We start from the raw sequence: 19016 nt of genomic DNA, 5'->3' as shown, positions 1-19016 counted from the left end.
ATGATTGTGGGCTGATAGCAGCATGATCAAATACAAAGGAAGGAACAGTTAATGCTTTGAAAAATCAAAGTACCATGTAAACAAAATGTTAAAATAAAACCTACTGATATATGTAATAAAATTATTAAAACTGGCTTATTATCCTTAAGCTAATCACCTCTCTGGATCTCAGTTTCCACAACCCCAAAATAAAAGGGCTGTATAAAATAACCTGAAAAAGAAGTCTAATTCTTTGCAAATGAATATGATGTACAATCATTTCACTGCTCATATCCAGCAGGAATAAATCGACTCTTACACTATTAAGCAGAGATTGCTGATTTGGTCTCAAAGGTGTGTTGGGAACACTTTTTGATCCTCCTCCAAGCCACCCAGTCATCCACTTGGTAACACCACCCTGATCTTCATTCAACAACTGAAAGATTATTTTAAAACAGAAAAATATTATCAACACAAGAAAAGAAAACAGAAGCATTTTTACATGATTTCAGATGGTAGTAAACCATGTTTTCCAAGTCCAATTCCTTGTTTCCTACTGATAGAAGCTACATATACACTGAAATGTCATCCTAAGCACTATTTCAAATAAAATTTGAGGACTGTCATGTCTCAAACTTTAAGCATTCTGATATGAACGGTTGCATATAAGTTACAAAACATTTAAACTAATATTATACAAGCTGCACAAATCTGCTTCTTCTTTGTAGTATAAAATGATTCCATTTCCACATTATTGAGAAAATTGTATTCAGCAAGTTATATAATACACAATAAAAAAAAATTATGTGATGCCAAGCATTTTAGTTATAAATGTATTCAGAATGGCATTCAATATTCAGTTACCTGCTCCATTTCCTCCTTTTTGATACCTAGGATGCTTCCCATTAATCGTAACACTTCATGACGCTGATTTTTTGGTGTGTGGAAGTGTCCAGTAAAGAGGTTTCTCATCAGGACTCTATGAAAACAGAGGCAGAAACAGCTCAGGCTAACTCACCAGTTGTCTCAATATCTAGTGTATGCAAACAATAAACACTAAACATACAAATATTTAATCATATTTAAATAATAGTTATAAAAAACACTAAACAGTAAAATATTTTAAAGTAGCTTTAAAAATTTTTTGACAAGTCTAATTAAGAATATTGCAAACAACCCAAAATGTGTACCTTTCAAAACATCACTTACTAGTCACCAACTTTCTTCAACCAAATAATCAACTGAGATGGTACCTCATTAGTAATCTCAGTGCCTGTCTGGGTTGATGTCTTAAGGAGACACTTCAGATTTTTCCCTCCATATCCTAAATGGTGATGATAGTTCTTGTGTTTAATGGCTATGCTTATATTTCCCCATTCATTAAAAATTTGCTCATAATATCTAAATCTTTAAAATGTTAAAGATATACTACATGTATACCTAGGTTTCACACCTAATGCATTTGAGCAAGATATGTCCACTTAAGGGCAGTAAAGAGAACAAAAAAGAATGGTAAGAACAAACTTTATATTTTCTAAGTACTTTATATTGCGGTGATGTTTTAACTCTTCCCTATGGTTTTAAGAAAAAGAATTTGAGCTGGGAAAGTCTATTTAAAAACCAAGAGAAGACAAGTTACTGACCCCTCATTAAAACTACCTGCAGCTCATCACTATATAAGAAAAAGAAAAAGTTTTTTAAAACCTTAATCACATACATTTACATGTAGAAATTGTTTTTACCATAAAAGTGATCCCCATAAAATACATAAAAGTAAAAGGCAGAGCATACTTGTCCACTTTTCCTTCTGTGCTATTTACTAAATTCATCAATTTCTTTTGTACATCATCCAGCATTTCTTGTCGGAGCTCATCTGTTTTAAAATATGTGAATAAACAGTCATTAACTGATTAAAATAGTCTGTATGAATGTATAATGAGATTTATGACATCTTTACTGAGAATTTTGAATATATGTACTTATTCTAATTAGGAATACTCAATTGCGTCCACCTCCTTCTTTGGTTCAGGGAATTAGGTTCTCTGGTATAGAAATTACCTAGAAGCCAGAGTACGCATTAATTCACATTGTTTACCCCCAATAAAATAATCAATTCTTTAACAGAACATTTAAAAACCAAAGGTTTTCTCATTCTCTTCAGAAACTTAACAGCAAAGAAGAGATTTTTCACAACTGCTTCCTTGCATGAAACATCTCCAGAGCCACTCTTTAATGGGAAAAAACCGGAAAGGACAATTTAAAATTTTCCTTTTTCCATTTTCGCGGCTGGAATCTTTTTTGGTGAGCTAAGAAGAGCAGCTAACACAACCAAGACCATGGCTCAGAAGGCAGCTGATAGGGCAAAGTATCCTGGGGTAAATAAGCTGCAAAAAACAATTCAGATCACTGGTTCCAACACACTAGGCAAGATACTATAGCTTATGACTGATTTAGAAAGATGTTTAGATTACTTTATTTTTAAATTCTTATTTATTTTAAAAGGAAGCAAAATCTGTAAAGTCTTGGCAGAATACTAGGAATGTGAACAGTATTAAAAGCAAAGTCTAGAATTACAACAGGAGAGACCCTGTTCATAATCAACCATGCCATGGGACCATGGATTCCTAGACTAAGGAACTCTCAGCAAACCCATGGAGTTTACACCCATTTCCTCAGAAATGGATAGTCTGAGCCGAAGGAGATGCTTATTAACATCAAGCTAGATTACAAATTTCATTCTGAAAGAAATTAAGAGAACGCTTTGCAGTAGAGCTCAACTTTTCAAATCAAGAAACACTCACATCCCAACATGAGACAACTCTGACCTCTTTCCACAAACCTACTCTTCGAGTTATGCAGCATTTTCCTAGTGGTAGTGGGATACAAGTTTCCTTATCCAGTATACCACTTGCAAATGTTTTCTCCCACTCTGTGAGTTGTCATTTCACTTTCTTGATGGTATCCTTTGAAGCACAAAAGTTTTTAATTTTGATGAAGTCCAATTTAGTTTTTCTTTTGTTGCTTGCCCCTTTAGTGTCATATCTAAGAAGCCACTGCTTAACTCAACATCACCAAGATTTACTCCTATGTTTTCTTCTAAGAGTTTCACAGTTTTAACTATAAAATGTAGGTCTATGACCCACTTTGAGTTACTTTTTGTGCATGGTATGAGGTAAGGGTCCAACTTCGTTCCTGTACATGTGGATATCCAGTTGTTCTGGTACCATGTGTTGAAAAAACTATTCCTTTGGAATCCTTGTTGAAAATCAATTGACCAGAAATATATGATTTATTTCTGAACTCTCAATTCCCACTGCAAGACCTCTGCAAATGTTTTTCCTTTTGCCTGAAAAGCTCTTTTCCTTCGGCACTGCCTATTAAACTCCTCTTTACCATTCACATCTCAGTTCCCAGGTCCCTTCCTCAAAGAAGTTTTCTCTGAACCTTACAGATTAGGCCAGGTTCATCTGCTTTATGTTTTCATTCTGTCTGTACAATACTAAAATTCTGATTTACAGTACTAAATGTATATACAGAATGTCCAGTTTAACTGTTTGCAATGGTTTGTGGTTTTTCCAAATTGCAAAAATCTAAACTGCAAAATGTAATAGGCTAACTTTTACCAAAACAGAGATGGTTGTCATAACCATATTATAAAAGCAAGGTCTGTGTTTGGAAAATCTACTACAAACATTTCCTTTCCTGTCTTTCCAGGGAGGAATTTAAGCTTGGACATTAAGAGAGAGACAGACAGACACAGAAAGACAGACAGAGACAGAGAGAACAAGACTGTTACTAAAGTCTGAGTCAGTAAAAGACATTTTAGATTCTTAATGGGCACATATATACTACGAACCATGGTGCCACATGGGCCTTTTCTAGTACTACCTTCTAAATTAAGTAGAACTCTTAATTATTCAGAGGAAGAACAGCAAGTAAGTTAATCTCTTGTTGATGTTCTGAATTAACCACCCCACTCATGAACTAAAGTAAGAGCCAGAGTAAAGATGGGTAGTCTTCTCTTTCATCCTCCTCCACTTCTCCCCAAGGCTATACAAAGGTAGCAGAACAAGAGGTCAAACTTAACCTACCCTAACCTTCTCTGAGATTTCCCTTCTCCTAACTACTTTCTTCTAAAATTAATGATTTTTATATTGATTACATGTCAAAATGATAATATTCTAGATACATTGGGTTATATAAAATACATTATTAAAATTAATCTCCCTGTATCTTTTTACTTTTTAAACATGGCTACTAAAATATTTTTTAATTATAAATGTGGTTTGCATTGCATTTTTATGGGATAGCACTGCTTTGGAGTATAACCAGGATATAACCACTACACTATACTGTCTCTTATTAAAAAAAGAAAAGGAAGATAAAACTGAATGATAGATATCTTCAGAGTAAAATTCACAGAGCTGATTCTGATAAAAATGATTTTAGTAAAATTAATTAGAAAAATTTAACTTTGCTCTATGAAAAACTGATCAGGAAATCCATCTTAATAAAGTTTGAGTAGAAAATATTTTCTTGATGAAAATTCCTTAATATGGGTATAACTTTTATTAAAATCTCTGTGTTCTGAAAGGATGATCAAAACATCCTTAAGGCCATAATAATAGGGTAAAATTTCTTAAACTCATTATCAGAATACAAGTTAGTCCTGAGCTAATGAGAAAGAGAATTGACAATGTGCATATCCTTGCAGACATGTAGAGGGCTATTTCAAATACGAGCAGTAGTTTAAATGGATTCTGATATTTGAGTCTAGAAAACAACCTCAGAATTTGGGGGAAGGGACTGGAAGGATGGATTAACTAGGAAAGATTTAGAAAAGAAAAGAAAGGCAAATACTGACTTCAAAGATCCCTACAGATTTCTCTTTTTCCCCCAGGCACACCTATTCTCCTCCCACAAAAGATTCTCAATATTTCTCCATAAAAACTGCACACTAATTCAAACCACAATTTGAAACAGAATTATATTTATATGGGCAGGCAAAACATAGTTATTCAGAAATGGGGTTTTAGCCAAATACAATATCCCTGTGAAATAACCTAAAAACATGCCAAAATAATTGTCTGGAAGTTAGGGGGGAAAGAAAAGGCGGGGGGGTACACTTTAAAGTTGAGCAATAAAGCAACTGAGGTTGGTCTAGTTTAGGGGAAGAGTTACTCTGAATATCTGACATCCTAAAACCATATCAGAGCCTCGTCTCTGTAATACCTAGAGATGGTGTCATGATCTTCATCACTTGATTTAAAATCAAAATTTAACATAAAATGTAAGTGACTACAACAAATTAGTACATCATAATTTTACGTTTTATTTGCAATTAGTAACACTGCACTATTAATACTGTCTTCAGAGAGCATCGTACAGTTAGGTCACACTCCTTACAAAGTCATTGGCTATTTTATGACTAAGCTCCCTTGGACAAGATTCAAGTTTATTTAACAGTCACCTGACTGAGAAAAGAAAGATGGCTGGAGCAGGACTTGAGAGTCGGGAGACCTGCATGTGAATTATGGTCTTGTCACAAGACCTGGATGTGAATCATGGTCCTGTCACCAGGGCCGGACTTTGTTGCCTATTTTGTAAAATGAGCATGCTTATCTCAAAGGATTTTGAGGGACTCTACTGAATGATTAAATGTGACATTTCTAACCAGTAAAGTTCTATATAAAGCATTAGTATTCATTCATCTGATTTTTTAAAATATCATCTTTCAACCTAGCCCTAACCATTATCGATAATATGTATCACTTTGGTTAACATTAACACTGATAACTTTTCCTCCATTTTGCCTTATTTGTCATCTTTACAAACTATGGCAAAGAAGTCAATGCAAGGAAAAAAGAATGTTAGAAATATGATTTTATTATAGACATGTCAGTAAATAAACTGGGTCTTGTGTCTTACTTGGACTGGCTACCTAAAAAATAAATTTAAATCTGATATATTAAATCTAATATAAGGAAATTTAGCCTCTTCAGTCAATTAAATATAATTAAAGCAAAGGCTAGAAATTTGATGGTCTTTTTATTACAGAATTTCAACTTATACAAGATCACTTTCATTATAACATCAAACGATTTTTTTTTTCCTAGCTCTGCCAAAGCAAGGCCTCAAAAAATTTACTGAACACTCAGATTTGTTTCTCTCCACGGAAATCTTTAGTAAAAGGCGAAAGATTTATTTGATCTAAAGAGAAACCAGAGTATCCAAATGATGTTTTTTAAAGGCACCTTGTACTTATTTATATTGGAAGTTAAGACATATTAGTGGGCTTCCCTGGTGGCGCAGGGGTTAAGAATCTGCCTGCCAATGCAGGGGACATGGGTTCAAGCCCTGGTCTGGGAAGATCCCACATGCCGCGGAGCAACTAAGCCCGTGCATGACAACTACTGAGCCTGCACTCTCAAGCCCCGCAAGCCACAACTACTGAGCCCATGCACCACAGCTACTGAAGCCCACGCGCCTAGAGCCTGTGCTCTGCAACAAGAGAAGCCACCGCAATGAGAAGCCTGTGCACTGCAATAAAGAGTAGTCCCACCTCGTCGCAACTAGAGAAAGCCCGCGCGCAGCAACGAAGACCCAATGCAGCCAAAATATATAAATAAAAATAAATTAAAAAAAAAAGACATATTAGCAACTGCTTTGTCTTTTAACTCGATTCCTTTCAACCATTTCAACAGAATTTTAAGGTCTAGAGTATATGGTGAATGCTTTCTTGTTCCATAATTATAATTATTAATTGCAGAGTAAAAAGTAATTTTTGAAACTCCACTTCCTAGCAATGAACTCACAGAAAAGAATTTTATTAATACCGTATAACCTCATTAACTTAAATTTCAATAGATTAGAATCTGTGATTAAACTGAAATATCAATGTTGAAGTCTACTGGATTATTTGTACAGTTAAATTAGAGTTACTATGTGCATTTGAAAGAGATTTTATGTAAATATTTTTAATATAACCAGATCAAATTTATTTTCCCTCTCCATCCTCCTCCCTCAATCCTTTAATACATTAGAATTCAGATAATTTGTACTGCATTTTTCATATCAAAACAAATTTTTTTAAAGACTGAATATTATGAGTCAAGTAATTTTTTTTATTTTTAATTTTTTAACATCTTTATTGGAGTATAATTGCTTTACAATGGTGTGTTAGTCTCTGCTTTATAACAAAGTGAATCAGTTACACATATACACATGTCCCCATATCTTTTTTTTTTTGTCTGAAACATTTATATTAACATATTTCCATACAAATATAGGATTTTTAGAAATTTCATGTAATGTCTGAAACATTTATATTAACATATTTCCATACAAATAACCCAATGAAAGTTTAGTATTAGTCGTTTTGTTTGTTTTTTTATACTGCAGGTTCTTATTAGGCATCAATTTTATACACATCAGTGTATACATGTCTCAACTTCTGCCCTGCAAACTGGCTCATCTGTACCATTTTTCTAGGTTCCGCATACATGCATTAATATACGATATTTGTTTTTCTCTTTCTGACTTACTTCACTCTGTATGACAGTCTCTAGATCCATCCACGTCTCAACAAATGACTCAATTTCGTTCCTTTTTATGGCTGAGTAATATTCCATTGTATATATGTACCACATCTTCTTTATCCATTCGTCTGTTGATGGGCATTTAGGTTGCTTCCATGACCTGGCTATTGTAAATAGTGCTGCAATGAACATTCGGGTGCATGTGTCTTTTTGAATTACGGTTTTCTCTGGGTATATGCCCAGTAGTGGGATTGCTGGGTCATATGGTAATTCTATTTTTAGTTTTTTAAGGAACCTCCATATTGTTCTCCATAGTGGCTGTATCAATTTACATTCCCACCAACAGTGCAAGAGGGTTCCCTTTTCTCCACACCCTCTCCAGCATTTGTTGTTTGTAGATTTTCTGATGATGCCCATTCTAACAGGAGTGAGGTGATACCTCATTGTAGTTTTGATTTGCATTTCTCTAATAATTAGTGATGTTGAGCATCTTTTCATGTGCTTCGGGGCCGTCTGTATATCTTCTTTGGAGAAATGTCTATTTAGGTCTTCTGCCCATTTTTGGATTGGGGTGTTTGTTTCTTTGATATTGAGCTGAATGAGCTGTTTATATATTTTGGAGATTAATCCTTTGTCCGTTGATTCATTTGCAATATTTTCTCCCATTCTGAGGGTTGTCTTTTCGTCTTGTTTATGGTTTCCTTTGCTGTGCAAAAGCTTTGAAGTTTCATTAGGTCCCACTTGTTTATTTTTGTTTTTATTTCCATTACTCTAGGAGGTGGATCAAAAAAGATCTTGTTGTGATTTATGTCAAAGAGTGTTCTTCCTATGTTTTCCTCTAAGAGTTTTATAGTGTCCAGTCTTATATTTAGGTCTCTAATCCATTTTGAGTTTATTTTTGTGTATGGTGTTAGGGAGTATTCTAATTTCATTCTTTTACATGTAGCTATCCAGTTTTCCCAGCACCACTTATTGAAGAGACTGTCTTTTCTCCATTGTATATGCCTGCCTCCTTTGTCATAGATTAGTTGACCATAGGTGCGTGGGTTAATCTCTGGGCTTTCTATCTTGTTCCATTGATCTATGTTTCTGTTTTTGTGCCAGTACCATATTGTCTTGATTACTGTAGCTTTGTAGTATAGTCTGAAGTCAGGGAGTCTGATTCCTCCAGCTCCATTTTTTTGCCTCAAGACTGCTTTGGCTATTCGGGGTCTTTTGTGTCTCCATACAAATTTTAAGATGATTTGTTCTAGCTCTGTAAAAAATGCCATTGGTAATTTGATAGGGATTGCATTGAATCTGTAGATTGCTTTGTGTAGTATACTCATTTTCACAATGTTGATTCTTCCAATCCAAGAACATGGTATATCTCTCCATCTGTTGGTATCATCTTTAATTTCTTTCATCAGTGTCTTATAGTTTTCTGCATACAGGTCTTTTGTCTCCCTAGGTAGGTTTATTCCTAGGTATTTTATTCTTTTTGTTGCAATGGTAAATGGGAGTGTTTCCATAATTTCTCTTTCAGATTTTTCATCATTAGTGTATAGGAATGCAAGAGATTTCTGTGCATTAATTTTGTATCCTGCAACTTTACCATATTCATTAATTAGCTCTAGCAGTTTTCTGGTGGCAGTTTTAGGATTCTCTATGTATAGTATCATGTCATCCGCAAACAGTGACAGTTTTACTTCTTCTTTTCCAATTTGTATTCCTTTTATTTCTTTTTCTTCTCTGATTGCCGTGGCTAGGACTTCCAGAACTATGTTGAATAATAGTGGTGAGAGTGGACATCCTTGTCTCGTTCCTGATCTTAGAGGAAATGCTTTCAGTTTTTCACCATTGAGAATGATGTTTGCTGTGGGTTTGTCATATATGGCCTTTATTATGTTGAGGTAGGTTCCCTCTATGCCCACTTTCTGGAGAGTTTTTATCAGAAATGGGTGTTGAATTTTGTCAAAAGCTTTTTCTGCATCTATTGAGATGATCATATGGTTTTTATTCTTCAATTTGTTAATATGGTGTATCACATTGATTGATTTGCGTACATTGAAGAATCCTTGCATCCCTGGGATAAATCCCACTTGATCATGGTGTATGATCCTTTTCATGTGTTGTTGGATTCTGTTTGCTAGTATTTTGTTGAGGATTTTTGCATCTATATTCATCAGTGATATTGGTCTGTAATTTTCTTTTTTTGTAGTGTCTTTGTCTGGTTTTGGTATCAGGGTGATGGTGACCTCATAGAATGAGTTTGGGAGTGTTCCTTCCTCTGCAATATTTTGGAAGAGTTTGAGAAGGATGGGTGTTAGCTCTTCTCTAAATGTTTGATAGAATTCACCTGTGGAGCCATCTGGTCCTGGACTTTTGTTTGTTGGAAGATTTTTAATCACAGTTTCAATTTCATTACTTGTGATTGGTCTGTTCATATTTTCTGTTTCTTCCTGGTTCAGTCTTGGAAGGTTATACCTTTCTAAGAATATGTCCATTTCTTCCAGGTTGTCCATTTTATTGGCATAAAGTTGCTTGTAGTAGTCTCTTAGGATGCTTTGTATTTCTGCAGTGTCTGTTGTAACTTCTCCTTTTTCATTTCTGATTTTATTGATTTGAGTCCTCTCCCTCTTTTTCTTAATGAGTCTGGCTAATGGCTTATCAATTTTGTTTATCTTCTCAAAGAACCAACTTTTAGTTTTATTGATCTTTGCTATTGTTTTGTTTGTTTCTATTTCATTTATTTCTGCTCTGATCTTTATGATTTCTTTCCTTCTGCTAACTTTGGGTTTTGTTTGTTCTTCTTTCTCTAGTTTCTTTAGGTGTAAGGTTAGATTGTTTACTTGAGATTTTTCTTGTTTCTTTAGGTAGGCTTGTATAGCTATAAACTTCCCTCTTAGAACCGCTTTTGCTGCATCCCATAGGTTTTGGGTCGTCGTGTTTTCATTGTCATTTGTCTCTAGGTATTTTTTTATTTCCTCTTTGATTTCTTCAGTGATCTCTTGGTTACTTAGTAACGTATTGTTTAGCCTCCATGTGTTTGTCTTTTTTACGTTTTTTTCCCTGTAATTCATTTCTAATCTCATAGCGTTGTGGTCAGAAAAGATGCTTGATATGATTTCAATTTTCTTAAATTTACTGAGGCTTGATTTGTGACCCAAGATGTGATCTATCCTGGAGAATGTTCCATGTGCACTTGAGAAGAAAGTGTAATCTGCTGTTTTTGGATGGAATGTCCTATATATATCAATTAAATCTATCTGGTCTATTGTGTCATTTAAAGCTTCTGTTTCCTTATTTATTTTCATTTTGGATGATCTGTCCATTGGTGTAAGTGAGGTGTTAAAGTCCCCCACTATTATTGTGTTACTGTCGATTTCCTCTTTTATAGCTGTTAGCAGTTGCCTTATGTATTGAGGTGCTCCTATGTTGGGTGCATATATATTTATAATTGTTATATCTTCTTCTTGGATTGATCCCTGGATCATTATGTAGTGTCCTTCCTTGTCTCTTGTAACATTCTTTATTTTAAAGTCTATTTTATCTGATATGAGTATAGCTACTCCAGCTTTCTTTTGATTTTCATTTGCATGGAATATCTTTTTCCATCCCCTCACTTTCAGTCTGTATGTGTCCCTAGGTCTAAAGTGGGTCTCTTGTAGACAGCATATATATGGGTCTTGTTTTTGTATCCATTCAGCCAGTCTATATCTTTTGGTTGGGGCATTTAATCCATTCACGTTTAAGGTAATTATCGATATGTATGTTCCTATGACCATTTTCTTAATTGTTTTGGGTTTGTTTTTGTAGGTCCTTTTCTTTTCTTGTGTTTCCCACTTAGAGAAGTTCCTTTAGCATTTGTTGTAGAGCTGGTTTGGTGGTGCTGAATTCTCTTAGCTTTTGCTTGTCTGTAAAGCTTTTGATTTCTCCATCAAATCTAAATGAGATCCTTGCTGGGTAGAGTAATCTTGGTTGTAGGTTCTTCCCTTTCATCACTTTAAGTATATCATGCCACTCCCTTCTGGCTTGCAGAGTTTCTGCTGAGAAATCAGCTGTTAACCTTATGGGAGTTCCCTTGTATGTTATTTGTCGTTTTTCCCTTGCTGCTTTCAATAATTTTTCTTTAATTTTTGCCACTTTGATTACTATGTGTCTCGGCGTGTTTCTCCTTGGATTTATTCTGTATGGGACTCTCTGCGCTTCCTGGACTTGGGTGGCTATTTCCTTTCCCATGTTAGGGAAGTTTTCGACTATAATCTCTTCAAATATTTTCTCTGGTCCTTTCTCTCTCTCTTCTCCTTCTGGGACCCCTATAATGCGAATGTTGTTGCGTTTAATGTTGTCCCAGAGGTCTCTTAGGCTGTTTTCATTTCTTTTCATTCTTTTTTCTTTAGTCTGTTCTGCAGCAGTGAATTCCACCATTCTGTCTTCCAGGTCACTTATCCGTTCTTCTGCCTCAGTTATTCTGCTATTAATTCCTTCTAGTGTAGTTTTCATTTCAGTTATTGTATTGTTCATCTCTGTTTGTTTGTTCTTTAATTCTTCTAGGTCTTTGTTAATCATTTCTTGCATCTTCTCAATCTTTGCCTCCATTCTTATTCCGAGGTCCTGGATCATCTTCACTATCATTATTCTGAATTCTTTTTCTGGAAGGTTGCCTATCTCCACTTCATTTAGTTGTTTTTCTGGGGTTTTATCTTGTTCCTTCATCTGGTACATAGCCCTCTGCCTTTTCATCTTCTCTATCTTTCTGTAACTGTGGTTTTTGTTCCACAGGCTGCAGGATTGTAGTTTTTTTTACTTCTGTTGTCTGCCCTCTGGTGGTTGAGGCTATCTAAGAGGCTTGATGGGATGCTCTGGTGGTGGGTAGAGCTTGTCCCCATATCTCTTCCCTCCTGTGTCTCCCTCCCTCCCACCCTCCCTAACCCACCTCTCTAGGTAGTCACAAAGCACCGAGCTGATCTCCCTGTGCTGTGCGGCTGCTTCCCACTAGCTATCTATTTTACATTTGGTAGTGTACATATGTCCATGCCACCCTCTCACTTTGTCCCAGCTTACCCTTCCCCCTCCCTGTATCCTCAAGTCCATTCTCTAGTAGGCCTGTGTCTTTATTCCTGTCTTGCCCCTAGGTTCTTCATGACCATTTTTTTTTTTAGATTCCATATATATGTGTTAGCATACAGTATTTGTTTTTCTCTTTCTGACTTACTTCACTCTGTATGACAGACTCTAGGTCCATCCACCTCACTACAAATAACTCAATTTCGTTTCTTTTTATGGCTGAGTAATATTCCATTGTATATATGTGCCACATCTTCTTTATCCATTCTTCTGTCGATGGACATTTAGGTTGCTTCCATGTCCTGGCTATTGTAAATAGAGCTGCAATGAACATTGTGGTACATGACTCTTTTTGAATTACGGTTTTCTCAGGGTATATGCCCAGTAGTGGGACTGCTGGGTCATATGGTAGTTCTATGTATAGTTTCTTAAGGAACCTCCATACTGTTCTCCATAGTGGCTGTATCAATTTACATTCCCACCAACAGTGCAAGAGGGTTCTCTTTTCTCCACACCCTCTCCAGCATTTATTGTTTGCAGATTTTTTGATGATGGCCATTCTGACTGGTGTGAGATGATATCTCATTGTAGTTTTGATTTGCATTTCTCTAATGATTAATGATATTGAGCATTCTTTCATGTGTTTGTTGGCAATCTGTATATCTTCTTTGGAGAAATGTCTATTTAGGTCTTCTGCCCATTTTTGGATTGGGTTTGTTTTTTTGATATTGAGCTGCATGAGCTGCTTGTAAATTTTGGAGATTAATCCTTTGTCAGTTGCTTATGAGTCAAGTTATATATTTAATTTTTAAAGGTTCACACAGACCTGCCATATCCCAAAAGAAAGGGCCACAGTTGGGTCAGTGAGCAGTAAAGTCATTATAATAATTTTGCCACTTACTGAATATCATCATCACTATATACTTATACTGATATTTATTAACGACAAAGACTTTCTAGGCTACAGACTAAACCTCAACCCGTTTCTGAAAGGTCACTGTTGCAAATTAGCACGGACTAAATCTGATACAAGGAAATGTTTTGTTCAGACCACACAGGGTTTTTTGAAAAACTTAAATTACATGTCACGTTAAAAAATTGGAACATTTCACGTAAGTCTACATTTCTGGTGTCTCTTGAAAGACCTGAAGATCTGGCAACCCTGGACCCACATTCCTATACAACAACAGTTCAGTGAAGCTGAGAATTTGTTGCCCCCTATAAGAAGCTCTCCAATTCACCACAGTCTCTACTTAGTCCTTTTTGCTCCTTTATATTATAATTTGTGCCCCAGTTTACAGTTTCTGTTGGTGATCCTTACTTATAGCTTCATTTCTTCACAAAGCAGTTCACTCCCACCTCTGCCTTCTCGGCACTCCACACCAACACAGCACACACACGCACACGTTATTAGTCCACCAGATCTTCAGCCAGTTTCCAAATTATGACACACAGTTTCATACGAATTCCTCCCTCTGTCTAGAATGTTCTCCCCCAACTCTCTGCCTGCTTCACTGTACGTATTCACCATTCAAGTGAGGGCAAGTATACCCTTCACTAGCCTTTTCTACCCTTGTACACCACCATCAAGAAGTAGAATGGATTGCTTCTTCCTTTTGAAATAGCTTGCTGCATGTATGTGACTACATGTAGTCTTCCCCTATTCCTGCTTGACTATAAACCTCCTGAAGGTAGAACTCTTGTCCCGTATCTTTGTATCTTTAGTACTTATTTTAGTGCTTGGTACACAGCACAAAACAATGAATTTGTGATAAATGAAAGGATGACTGACTTTTCTCTGGGAAGGGAGACTATCTGAGAATAGAACACAGGTCAAAAAAGAATAAATGATTTATGTTATGAATTACTCATACTATTCATATGAGGAAAAATACACAAAACATACAAAGTCAAAAAATTCTCATATCTACATAATTTGCTTTTCCCTTTATACCTAGAAGAATAAAATATACATTTAAAAATACAACCATTAAGTTGAAAAGGGCCTAATTATTTACCTAATTGACATAGCTTTTTTCTTAACTAAAATGTTGACATTTTCTAGTATACCCAGATGTTTATATCATCACAAATAATTTTTTTAACTATTTATGGCAATTCAGAAAACTGCATCTGGTATTTCTTATATGTTTCCTCTAAAATCACCACTTCTGCCAAAAACATCTATAAAGAAATCCCTCAAAAGATTTGGGTAACAAAGCGTCTGGGAATGTATCTGGCCTATGTTCAACAGGACATTATATGTTTTCTTGTATAAATCGTGTCCTGGAAAACGGAATGTCTTTATTTAAAATAAAAACTCTACCATCCAACACCATAAAGGCGGTTCCATGAAAAACATTTTAAATTTCTTTTATATGTGTAGTTTTAAAATACATTTTTATGCTTCATATTACAGTTGGTTTACTGGGGCTTATTTTATACATTCTTCTAGATTTTCTTTAAAAAACACTGTAAGGAAATTTTCCATTCTGAACTCATAGAAGACTTCTTTTTTAAAAGCAGTCACCAAACCTTCTTAAAATAAGAAAAAATCAGTGATGAGGCCCTTTCAGATATGGCTATAAACTGGCACACAGACCAGAAGACTTCCCCAGTGCTAGAATCTAAACTTGTATTGCTTATGAAAATTTATTTTTCTTGGTGTACCATAAAATTTACCACCCTTTTGAATAATCATTATCAAAACAATAACTCTTTTTTGCTTGCTATTTCAATTTTAACCAATCGTTTTCACTTAAGCAGGAATTTATCTCAAGGATGATGGTAGAGAATAATAAACGAAAGAAGGAAAATGTTAAATTTGGCCATGAATATAGGAAGATAACACGTCTTTTCATGGTTCAGGTTTCCACAGGTAGTATATTTTCCCATGAATGACAATTCCATAGAAATTCTGAACTCTGATCAACTCAGAATAGTTAATGAAAGACACTGTCCTATCTGCTTCATAGAGGACTAATGTCTTAAGTTTGAAAAAATCAATAAAATATAGGATGGCATGTGAAATAAGTCTTTGGAACTACACTGAAAAAGAACACTTTCAGGTAACATGTTGAAAGAATAACTTCTAAAAGGAAGGGAAGCAGTAATTCTTCTACCAGCCAACATTATCTATTAAAATATAGCACCTATAGGATCTTTTTTTTTTTTTTTTTAATTTTTGTCTTTGTTGGGTCTTTGTGGATGCTCGCAGGCTTTCTCTAGTTGCGATGAGCAGGCTTCTCATTGCAGTGGCTTCTCTTGTTGCGGAGCATGGGCTCTAGGCATGTGGGCTTCAGTAGTTGTGGCACACGGGCTCAGTAGTTGTGGCGCATGGGCTTAGTTGCTCCGTGGCATGTGGGATCTTCCCAGACCAGGGCTCGAACCCATGTCCCCTGCATTGGCAGGCAGATTCTTATCCACTGCGCCACCAGGGAAGCTCGTAGCACCTATAGGATCTGAGGGTTTCTTTTCATTGTTACTTTCCCTTGGTGTGTGGGTCAGGGGGATGAGGGGGAGAAGACAAAGAACTACTTACATTTGGGGAGTAAAATCCTACTACTAGTTTAGAGCTCTGTCTGCACAAGTTTCTTTCCTCCATGGAATGTCCCTAACCCTTCATGGGATTCTTGGAGAACTAAATATGCACTGTCTGACCAGAGTTGAGCACCACTGTCTTAAACTATGAAGCTATGGTGTACCTATGCCATATGTTACTTCGTTAACTAAGCTCCTTGAAAACAAAGGGATCCTATCTAGTATCTCACACAGCATCTAACATGAAGCCAAGTAGTTGGTTCTCATTAAGTATTTAATGCCTGATTAAGGCATCTTCATACTTTTCATACAAAGCCTGTAAATACTTGGAACTCAAAACCACAATTGCACATACACGGCACTGACAGTTATGGACTCTAAGAATGATTGAAATAATCAACAATTTACTATTTTAATACTGGTGTTATAAGCAATAGCTCCCTTTTCATATGTTTGACCAGACTGAATCATCTCATCTCTGGTGGCAATTACATAATTAAGCATTTCAAATAAAATACCACTTTTTAAAATGAGTTTCCTAATATTGTTTAAATGTTGAAACTGCATATCAACTAATCATCGACAGTCTACAGATGCTTAGAAATAAAACAATACTTTGCCTCTACGATTCAAGTCTCTGTGTACTTTCTTGCAACAAAAGCCAATCTGTCTTTTTCAAAATTGTTTCTCCTGGCAAATATTTTTGCTGTCTGGCCAAGTTTTGCATTAAAAATAAAGTACAGTATTACAACATCAATCAACATTTAAAGTACTTAATGATCTATGAAAGAAAATATACAGTGATTCTTTTGAAACAACCAAGCCAATCAAAGTTTTATTTATATTATCACATCAAGAGTACAGCTTTGATAAAATAAAATCACATTGGTGTTTAGAGATCTAAAAGCAATATTAAGCACTTAGGTAATAAAAGAAAACAGACTGTTAAGAAGAGCTTAAATGGCAAGAATGACTTAAAGAGACAGAACTGTCTGTCCCTTTACCCCCGCTTCCTGTCTGTGCAACACTGGCCTCTCGCCTGCCCTTTCAAATACCAGTTGTATAAGCACAATTAGAGCTTTTTCTGTGGCTAGTATTAACTTTACAAAATGAGTCCAAAGTTCCTATATATTTACAATGAATTATTACTGGTAACTTTTTACACGAATAGGGACCTAGGCCACCTAAGCCTTGCATTTACAATCAAAATCTAAAAATATTCTACTCCTGAGGATTTAAACGGTGCCTAAACAACTTACTAAGTAGTGCAGGGACTCTGATAACATTTAGCAACTACAATAAGTCATAGAATTTTTTATCTTACCATCATCTACTGGGAATGACATAGGTAGTTGTCTAAAAAGGTATGTGAACTTCATTAAATATTAAAGTAGCATGACATATATAGCAACCTTGTCACAGACCAAGGAGTTGGTTCAGAATACTGCCTTTTTACCTTCATTAGTCTAGCCCTTCCCTAGGATATCAATTCTTTGGCTAAACCCTTGGGTGCTCAGTATGTCTCCTCCAGGTTGCCCGTATGTCTTCCAGATAATGTTGTAGTTACATTGGTTTTCAACCTAACTAGACTGTTTTCCCAACAAACACTGCCTCCGGGTAAGGGCAACCATTTCAATATTTAGGGAGCAGCACAGAGGATATTGTCCTATCTTCGAAGGAGATATACAGAACAAAATACAAGTCAGACTATAAACAACTGTTTTCCTGACAAGAAGAAATACAGTAACATGGAAAGATAATGAATTTTGGTCAAGGATAAAAGATCAGTTTAAATCTCAGTTTCTTTAACTTATAAAATGGAACTAAATACTACCTACTTTACAGTTTCTTGTGAAGAGTAAATAAAATATGAGAAGACTAAATAATACAGTATAGATTATATAAAATGCCCATGATACTCAATATATAATTGTTTCCTTATTGTCCATTTCCAGCCCCTCTATTACATTTAGAGTTCTAAGGCTGGCCAAATCTTACAAAGCAAACAGAGGGCTTTTAGTTGGGCACTAATTTGCCACAGAATCAAGTTTTCTTGAGGACAATACCTCACATGATCTTATTATTTTTTATTCCTAACAATTTCTCATCTCCGGTCTCCTGCTGGTTTTAGGCCAACTTCCTCGGTTTGTCCTTTGGTATCCCCACTTCAGTGATTTGTCTACTTGCCTCCGTAATGTCCAAGTCACTGTTTTCTATTGTCTGACAGTATTTGTGCTGTACCATCTCCTACTTTTTCCTATTTCTAACTCTATTTCATGTTAGGGGGTACTTCTTAATTACTTCATTACATGCCTTGGTACTATTGTGCCTAACCCAGACACCTAAAGTTGACACATTTCTAGGTTCCTATCACCTTTCCAATAACCTTTAATCATTATCTACTAAATGTAGCCCTAGAATAGCTTCAACTTCCTGGGGACTGTTACATCAGAGATTAAATGAGAGCATGCCATCTTTGTCAGCAGTTAAGAGTTAACAGAGCACTATGAACCACCTGATTATCTGAGGCCCAACTGATAATCCTAAACACAGGACTCACGCTGGAGAATTGACAGGGCCTATGAGATAATTTACAAGCATCAAAAAATACATGATGAGTGCCTGCATGTAAAGCACCATCTATAATCATAAACAGCTAGTTATAGCCAGACATTCATTCCACAAAAAGTTACTCTTTTACTTGAGACTTACAAGTACTTACTTGTAAGTACTTACTCTAACGTATCAGACAGCTTTAGGCAGGATGACCACAGACTGAACAGGGAAAAGTTATACCATGACAAGTCGAGTCAGTCGAATCAATACCTTTGATGGTCAACAGGGTGACAGCCAGCACAACTGGACTGCCTCAATATTCCGGAAAACTAACTGGACAGCCAGGGCCAACTT

At 35.7% G+C, this 19016-nt stretch overlaps 1 protein-coding gene across 6 annotated transcripts in view; it reads right to left on the bottom strand.

Moving 5' to 3' along the window:
- TRIP11 (thyroid hormone receptor interactor 11) overlaps positions 1 to 19016 on the bottom strand; it is an 80106-nt gene that overhangs the window by 12458 nt on the left and 48632 nt on the right. For all 6 annotated transcript variants that reach the window (XM_082384473.1, XM_082384476.1, XM_082384474.1 and 3 more), the window contains 3 exons: positions 1771 to 1852; positions 844 to 958; positions 299 to 415 (listed from right to left, as the gene is read on the bottom strand). In XM_082384473.1, the coding sequence (XP_082240599.1) occupies positions 299 to 415; positions 844 to 958; positions 1771 to 1852 (314 nt within the window). The remainder of the gene's footprint in view (positions 1 to 298; positions 416 to 843; positions 959 to 1770; positions 1853 to 19016) is intronic.

This window comes from Balaenoptera borealis (assembly GCF_965194805.1).
Source record: "Balaenoptera borealis genome assembly, chromosome: 3".
Taxonomy (NCBI): Eukaryota; Metazoa; Chordata; class Mammalia; order Artiodactyla; family Balaenopteridae; genus Balaenoptera; species Balaenoptera borealis.
Note: the sequence above shows the minus strand (reverse complement) of the source record. Positions and strands in the feature narration are given on the sequence as shown.